Raw genomic sequence first — 8,840 nt, forward strand, 5'->3', positions numbered from 1 at the left:
TCCACGAAAATAGTAATTGTGCATAATATCTCCAACAAAATTCTATCTTTTGGTTGGTCAAAGGTCGAAATATCTATGCAACTTGGCCAATATGTTTATAATATGATTGCCCTACCATTTAGTTCGTATAGTAACAAAATGTGAAATAAAAACCCTACAAGTATAATTTTTCTGCTAATTTCAACCTAAATTAATAAACAAGTCCATGTCAATGCTCAGCCTATCGACTTTGACTATTGAAGAGCATAATTATGACAATATAATATATAATTACTCGTATATAAGAGTGTGGTGTAGGGTTGGATATTGATCGCGATTTATCGGTTACTGGTCAATAGACATGCTCAACTATTATAGAATCATTAATATATTAGATTATCGGTTACTAGTCGTTATTGATTCGGCTATTGGTTTTAATGGTTAAGATTTGACACACGTACACTGTATTTTGCTCAAAAGTAAATATCAAATAAATGAGAGCTTGAGACAATCCTAAGTCAAGCACTTTATATACCAAATGGTATAAATATAATTATTATTAATCTACTATCAGATCATCGGTTAAAAAAACTCAAATCGTTAAAAACCGATAACCTGAAAATAAAAGAATTTAAAATCCTTACCTAACAATTAATGAAGTAATTAAGTAAAATTATCAAAAGTTAAAGTTTAAATCTCCACAAAGATAAAATATTAAATGATTTCATTTATTTGATTATTTCCTATCACTCTATCAAGTACCTATTCATAGTCATATAGTTGACTTAACCTTTAATTTTTTTTTCAAGATTAGCCTCTCATAATGCTGAAAAGGATGTCCCTAACTTATTCTAAATTTCAATGCCATTACCAATACGTCATGAGTTATTATCCTATTACACTACTATGGAGTGAGGACATCTATATTATATAGGAGAATTCATTATATAGTGTAGATCGTTGCAAATTGTATATATATCGTATCTTTTTCTTGTTAAAAAAATGCAGAAGAGACAAACTATCATTAACTATTGCATTTATGACTAATTCAAAGTTGACATCTCAAAATAAGGTTGGCAAAATGAATGCATTTTTTTTTTCCTTCCTAATTATGGCAGAAAAAGAGGTAGGTTGTTTACTTTGTTTAGATTAGATAGAGTTGAGTGATGATCCTTATTTATAGGTAAGATTAACAATTTAGGATATTATTTTAAAAAAAAAAAAACTATTTAGGATAAATTATGGTCAAAAGTTTGAACACTCCATATCGATATATTCAAAGGGTAATATAGTAATATTATCAAGTCAATAATCAATAGTAGATAACTATTGTTGGATAAATGGAGTATTTTCTAAAAGGGTGTGCATGGTTTGTTTGGCCAAGTTTCTAAAAAATCAAAAATGTTTTTTTCTTCTTCTAAAAGTGATTATTTTAAATTTTGAGTTGTTTGGTCAAACTTTTGGGAAAGAAATAAGCAAGTGTTTTTGAGGAGTAGCAAAAACTGTGTTTTAGAAGCTAATTTTTTTTGGGAAAAGGGTCTGATATACCCTCAACTTTGTCATTTAGAGCTGATATACCTATGTTATGAAAGTGACTCATATATACCCCTACTTATATACAAATGACTCACATATACCTTTTCCTCTAACGGAAATAGAAAAATTAATTTAGTTTAATTTTATTTTAAAAATAAATATAATCCCATATGAGTATATTTAATCCTCCTCAAACATATATATTATTTTTTGACTTTTTTTTTGTTTCAATGACTAATTTAGATTTATTATTTTGATGGTCAAATTTATTTATGTTTCACTAATATTCTTGTAAAACTTATTATAGATGACCAATTTTTTTCTTCAAATACAAAAAATTAAATTACAATATAGACAAAAAAATAGTTTTAAATTATAATATAGCCACAAAAAAAATAGTTTTAATTTTTTTTCTTTACACTAAGGAATGAAAGAAAAAATAAAATAAGAATAAGAAACTCAAATAATTATAATAAAAGAAGTCAAAAAATAATTTATGTATGAAAAAGATTAAAATATACCTTGAACTTTGCTAGAAGAATCATATATACGTATACAAAATTTTTAAGAAAATTACAAGTCAAAAATATAAATTTAAAACTAATTTTTTAACTTCCGTTAAATGAAGGGTATATGTGAGCTCATTTTGTAACGATAGGGGTATATGTGAGCCGTTTGTATAACGGTAAGGGTATATATGAGCCACTTTCATAACGAGGGGCATATCAACTCCAAATGACAAAGTTGAGGGATATATCATGCCCTTTTCCCATTTTTTAAAATATTTTTTCCAAAAATACTTTTGGTACTTTGACAAAGCAAAATCTATTGTTCTAACATGGGCAAAGAATATTTTTCAAATTGATTAGTCAAATACAAACGACTATTGTCAAAAATATTTTTTCATGAAAACTCTTTTGATGAAAATTATTTTTCAATGTATATTTTAAAGATTTGGTCAAGTGGACTAAGAGTCCGTTTCATTGACTTAAACAAAATAGCTTTTAAGTTAAAAATAAAAAATCAAATCGAAATGACTTTTAAGTCAAAAAAATACAAAGTAGGGGGAGACCTACTTTTGGGTTTTGACTTATTTTAAGTCATTTTTGACCCTGCCAAAACTGACTTTAAAGTAGGTTAGACCAACTTTCAAGTCAATCTAAACACCCTCTAACTCATTTTAATTTAAAACTAGTTTAGAGACGTTTAATTAGATTTAAAAGTACAATGTGGTTTCTAAAATAAAAACAATTTTTTTTTAATTAAGAAAAGGTAAAACTATTCATAAACATAAAGACAAATGTTTCCTTATAAACTTCTTTTGCAAGGTGTGAAGACACAACGTTTACTAATTTTCCTAATAAATACAAAATCAAATCCAAATTCAACTCTTTTTAGGATTAACCCAAATTTAATTCGCCCAATGTGAATTGTGTATGAAAGGTGAGGTCGGCAGAATCAAGACCATAATTAGGCCCATAATTATTAGCATTCATACCAAAAACAATTTATCTTTAAGAATTATAAATACAATTGATTTTAATTTTTTTGACTAAACGCCTACTAAATAAACATCAAGTGCGAACAAATTTAATTCCTGTGCAAATGATGATCTAATTAAAGTCAAATTTGACCTCTAAAAAATGACGTAAAGTCGATGCTTGTATCCGAAACCGGAATTGGATGGGAGTTTAGTGGTCAGTCCCATGAGGACTCGTAAAAGATTTGTAATTCTTATCCACAAATATTTCAACTAATCAATAAAGGAAATATAATTAATGTAGGATTTAGGATTATGTTTTCTATTTCCCCTATATATAGACCCAAAAATAAGTAAAGTTCATCAGTTCTGCAGAGATCTAAATTAGAAGTTACCACAAATTGTGAGTGTTATAGGATTTTAGTTTACTACTCTATAAATATACATACCTACGTTGTTCATACAATTGAATTATGGAGAAGGGTACTGCTGGAGAAAATCCAACAAGGATTAACAAATATGCTTGTGCTTGTGCTATTGTTGCTTCCATGATATCTATCATCTTTGGTTATGGTTAGTTTTCTACTTCTAAAATTCTTCTTTTTTACTTTTACATCATGTATGTATATCTGTATTTGAAACTCATTAGCCCGACTAATCTATAATCGCATTTGATCAGATAGAGTCAGGATTTTCATTAGGGGATTCAGCTTCTATTTACAATCAGCATCTTTAATTATTAAGTTACTATAACAAGAAATTTGATTTTCTTAACTAGACTAACGAGAATTTTATGTTTGAATTCAGATACCGGTGTGATGAGTGGAGCAATGATTTTTGTGAAAAAGGAATTCAAAATCAGTGATGCAAAAACAGAGGTTCTAGCCGGGATACTTAATTTATGTGCTTTAGTTGGATCACTCAGCGCTGGAAGAACCTCTGATTATATTGGCCGACGTTACACTATAGTTATAGCTTCTGTAATTTTCTTATGTGGATCTGTTGTAATGGGATACGGTCCAAGTTACGCGGTTTTATTATTAGGCCGATGTATTGCTGGAGTTGGTGTTGGTTTTGCACTTATGATTGCACCAGTTTATTCAGCAGAAATTTCATCTCCATCGACGCGTGGATTTCTAACATCTCTTCCAGAAGTTGGAATCAGCATTGGGATCTTACTTGGTTATTTGTCTAATTATATTTTCTCCGGATTGCCTCTGAGACTTGGATGGAGAATTATGTTAGGAATTGCAGCAATTCCTTCACTTTTCTTGGCGATTGGCATTCTCAAAATGCCAGAGTCTCCTAGATGGCTGATCATGAAAGGCCGTCTAGGAGAAGCCAAGGATATAATGTACAAAGTTTCAAACGACCCTGAAGAAGCTGAATTTCGATTGAGGGAGATTAAAAAAGCAATAGGCATCGACGAAAATTGTGATGATGACATAGTCAAAATTCCGGATTCAGTGAAGTCACAAGGGGAGGGTGTTTGGAAAGAATTGTTGCTAAAACCAACAAAATCACTTAGATGGATTTTAATTGCTGGTGTCGGAATTCATTTCTTTGAACATGCAACTGGAATAGAAGCAGTGATATTATATAGTCACAAAATATTTGACAAAGCAGGAGTACATGACCATAAGCACCAAATTCTTGCCACAGTTGGTGTTGGATTAACTAAGCTCACATTCATACTGTTATCCACTTTATTGATTGACAGAGTTGGTAGGAGAAAGCTTTTGTTGACGAGTTTAAGTGGTATGGTTGTGACATTAACAGGACTTGGGATTTTCTTGACATTGGCAGAGCACTCTGGTGGGAAACTCATATGGGCTTTGGTCCTTAGCATAATTACAACTTATGGGGTTGTGATGTTTTTCAACATTGGGCTTGGTCCTGTTACTTGGGTATATACTGCTGAGATTTTCCCACTTAAGTTTAGGGGTTTAGGAGTCGGAATTGGTGTTGCAGTTAATAGGTTGATGAATGCAACAGTTTCTATGAGTTTTTTGTCAATTTCTGCAGCAATTACGACTGGTGGTGCTTTCTTCATGTTTGCTGGGATATCAGTCATCGCTTTGATCTTTTTTTACTTTTTCTTGCCCGAGACTAAAGGAAAGTCTTTGGAAGAAATGGAAGCCGTTTTCACTAGAGGCACATGTTCTAAGGATGTTGTTAGCAAAGAGGTAGAAATTGGAAAATATTGAATTCCTTATTATCAACTTTTGTGTAGCTATCCTTGAAAAACTCCGTCTGTGTCATCGCGGATAAAGGAGGAAGGTTGACATTCAAACGGCTTTATACAAGAGGAAGGCTGGATTCAGATATGGAGGGAAGAGAATTTGACCTCCCTAGTTTTATAAAATACATAATCAAATGTGTAGTTTACTTGCAGGACATTCGTTGGGTAGACATGAAAAGAAAAACTTGTATGTCTTTTAACAATTTCCTCAATTTATAACAATTTTATCTTTGCCTCAATTTGCATTTATCCTTAAAAGTCTTGATTATTTATTTGATTTTGCATTTTAGTTGTAAAAAGTGAACAATAAAAAACTGATTGTTCTGGTTAATCAGAAGTTCATTTCTTAAAATGGGGCTTTGAGCATTTGATCCTAGCAAAGACCAAATGCTACATTTTGCATCATTTCAAATGAAGGCTTCATATCACAATTTCTAAGCAAGCTGACCAGTTGGTCAAAACAGCTCCCAAGTAAAGTTTTTTTTTATTGAGTTTAAGTTATATATATATCAGTAGTGTAACAATAAGTTTCTATTACATCTTAATGGAAAAATAGGTCGATTTTACTCTCCCAGTAAATTTTTGTAGCAATTTTAAGCCCATCATCTAATTTTGGGATTACATCTACCTTTACTACTAACAACCTTCCACACAAGCTGCCACACCTACCTATCATGATACTCTTTCATTGCATTTTTACTAGTCGGTTATTCAATTGAGTTTTCCTCTTAGAAAATCACTCAACTATGAATTTTCCTCTTATAAAGTCACTTAACTTTCTTTTCTAACCTCAAAAGTCACTCAACTATGAATATGTTACTTACAAAGTCACCCAATCTATTTAATTAATTTTTTCATTGACATGAAATTTTTATTTAAAATAAAAAATTGTAAAAATAGGAAAATATCCTAACAAAAACTAGAATTTAAATAATTTTAATAAAAGTAGGTTTAAGTCGACTAACAAGACCTTCTACTATCAAAATTTGGTGTCTTTCCAAATTGTTTTTAACTGGATTTTGGGTATTTGTTTTTTAAAGTTAATTTAAAATTTTCCGTTTTAGCATGGAAATTAAAGAGGGCTCATTTTACATAAAATTGCTTTTAAAAAAAATTAAGGTTCATTTTGTGGACTGTGCCGTTGGAATAAAAATACAACTAAATAATCATGTTTAAAATAGTACTAGGTTAATGACTAATAATAAAAAAATAATAACAATATAATTATTATTCTATTTTTTACTATTTTTATTTTTAAGTAGAAAAATTTCATGTAAACAAATTTTAATGAGAAATTAAATTAAATAGGTTGAGTGACTTTTTAAGTAAAATACTCATAGTTGAGTGACTTTGAGAGAGAAATAAAAGTTGAGTGATTTTCTAAAAGAAAAAACAATAGTTGAGTAACTTTCAGAGATAAGAACTCATAATTGAGTTATTTTGATGTTATAAAAGAAAGTTGAGTAACTTTATGAGAAAAGAACTCATAGTTGAGTGAATTTCTGAAAAGGAAAAAAAACTTTAGTTGAGTGACTATCTGATATATTATCTCCAAATTTGAGTTGTTTGGTTAAACTTTTAGGAAAGAAATAAGTGTTTTAAGTAGTAGCAAAAACTGTTTTATAGAAGATAAAAAAGTATATTTTTTCCAAAAATATTTTTGGAACCTTGACAAAGCAAAAAGTATTGTCCTAGACAAAAAATGCTTTTCAAATTAATTAGTCAAACACAAACTTATGTATACACAAGTACTCGTTTTAGCTCAATAATATTTTACAAATTTTAAGTAAAATTTTTTTGGCACTATGTAGCCAATGAGTCAATTCCCTAAATGGTTACCCAAGTTTAGGGAATTGCCTTAAAATATCATTTATGTTTCATTTAGGACCAAAATATCACTCAGCTATCACTATTTTCCTCCAAATATACTTGATACTTCAAAAGCCTCACTCTCTCCTAGTTAGCATGACAATTTACTTTGCTTGGAAAAAAAATAGCTGAAAGAATATATTTTTCCTCCTTATTTCACGTTATTATATTCCTATAATTAGGGATTCATTTTTCCCCATCTTTACTAGATATTCCTAATTTTTTTTTAGTTACTAGATATTCTTAAAATTAGGGATTCAATTATCTTGTTTCCTTAAAATTAGGTATTCATCATTTTATTTAAGTATTAGTTAAAAATACTTTTTTCTTTTAAATTCTGCCATTGAATTTTTTCCACACATATACAATTTATATTAGGTAAATGCAAATAAATATATACCAATACAAATGTAAACTAATTTATTAGGTGATTAAGTATCAACGTATATCAATACAAATGTAAACTAATTTATTAGGTGATTAAGAACCAATGTAGAGCAATTTATTAGGTGAATACGGAGAAATGAATATCAATGCAAATAAATGTATATAAATTTGTTAGGTGAATTTATCGACAGATATATACATTATATGTATGCAACCAAACTTAAAATCAATTAAAAAAAATCAAGTGCATATCAATTTATTAGGTAAATACAGATCAATGTATAACAATATAAATTTATATTAGTTTATTAGGTCAATACAAATCAATAAATATCAATGTTAACATATGTATACAAAATTACTGGATGAATTTATTAATAGATGTATACATTATATGTTTGCAAATTCGGTTAAAAATTAATTTAAAATAATTGCATTTGACAAACAATATGAAGATCCTTCCTCATTTTCATCAACTTTTCGCTTTTAAGCAACATTAACAGAAACAATTTGTTTTTCTTTCTCTTGAATTTTTTTTATCACCTAATTAGCCCTTTATTTCAAGTATGATATCGAAATGTACTTGCATATAAAGAATTTGAAGTAGTAGGTGGAAAATTAACAAAATCGAAATCCTCATCTCAATTTTTAACAAGAATCTTATGAGAAATTTTTTTTATAGTAAAATTTAACAAAACTCGCAAACACCAAAACTTAAATTTCACCTTAAAAAACCTGAAAAACCCAAGGACAAGAAAGATTGCAAGATTATGTACGAAAAAAAGATTCAAGAAGATGACAGTGAAATAACAACAATTTATATTAAATATTCATACAACAGATCAAGAAATGAAAGTTTAATTTGATCAAGCTGTGGGGTCCAGCCCCACTATTCCATCATTGACTTCAACAATTGAAGCATGCAATTGTCAATGGTTGGCAAATTGGAATAGCAGCAAATGTTGAAATACATAACATTTACAAACTTTTGGTGGCACAACTTTGATATATTATGTATGGTGTTGAAATTTTTAGTTGTAAATTTCTTCTAGAAAAGGTGCTCATTAGCTCATTTGTAAAATACACCAATTCACAGAGAAGGAAAAATATAGAGAGTTGTGAGATTTCCATAGATTATACAAGAAAATAGTCTGTGAAGAAAAATAGAGTGTGAGCGATATTTTTAGTAAGGTGAAAAATCAAAAGAGTGTTATTCCTTTTGAGTGTGTAGTAATCACTTTGAGTATTGTATTCGTGACTACATGGTGTAAAATTCCTTACTATAGTGCTATCAGTTGCTCCTCTTGCCCCGTGGTTTTTTTCCTTATTTAGAAGGATTTTCACGTA

The 8,840-nt window shown here is 29.2% G+C and overlaps 1 protein-coding gene across 1 annotated transcript; it reads left to right on the forward strand.

The window, feature by feature from the left end:
• Window positions 1–3,331: 3,331 nt before the first annotated feature.
• On the forward strand, window positions 3,332–5,486 carry LOC102585813 (probable polyol transporter 6). The gene is made up of 2 exons (XM_006346881.2): window positions 3,332–3,568; window positions 3,803–5,486. The coding sequence occupies exons 1-2, from the start codon at window positions 3,469–3,471 to the stop codon at window positions 5,200–5,202; spliced, it is 1,500 nt and encodes a 499-aa protein (XP_006346943.1). The 5' UTR covers window positions 3,332–3,468; the 3' UTR covers window positions 5,203–5,486.
• The last annotated feature ends 3,354 nt before the right edge of the window (window positions 5,487–8,840 follow it).

This window comes from Solanum tuberosum, unplaced genomic scaffold, assembly GCF_000226075.1.
Source record: "Solanum tuberosum cultivar DM 1-3 516 R44 unplaced genomic scaffold, SolTub_3.0 scf00085, whole genome shotgun sequence".
NCBI lineage: Eukaryota > Viridiplantae > Streptophyta > Magnoliopsida > Solanales > Solanaceae > Solanum > Solanum tuberosum.

Coding starts and splice junctions, on each gene's coding strand:
- LOC102585813 (XM_006346881.2), top strand. CDS start 3,469: ATGGAGAAGGGTACTGCTGGAGAAAATCCAACAAGGATTAACAAATAT. Junction 3,569..3,802: donor ATCTATCATCTTTGGTTATG/GTTAGTTTTCTA, acceptor GTTTGAATTCAG/ATACCGGTGTGATGAGTGGA.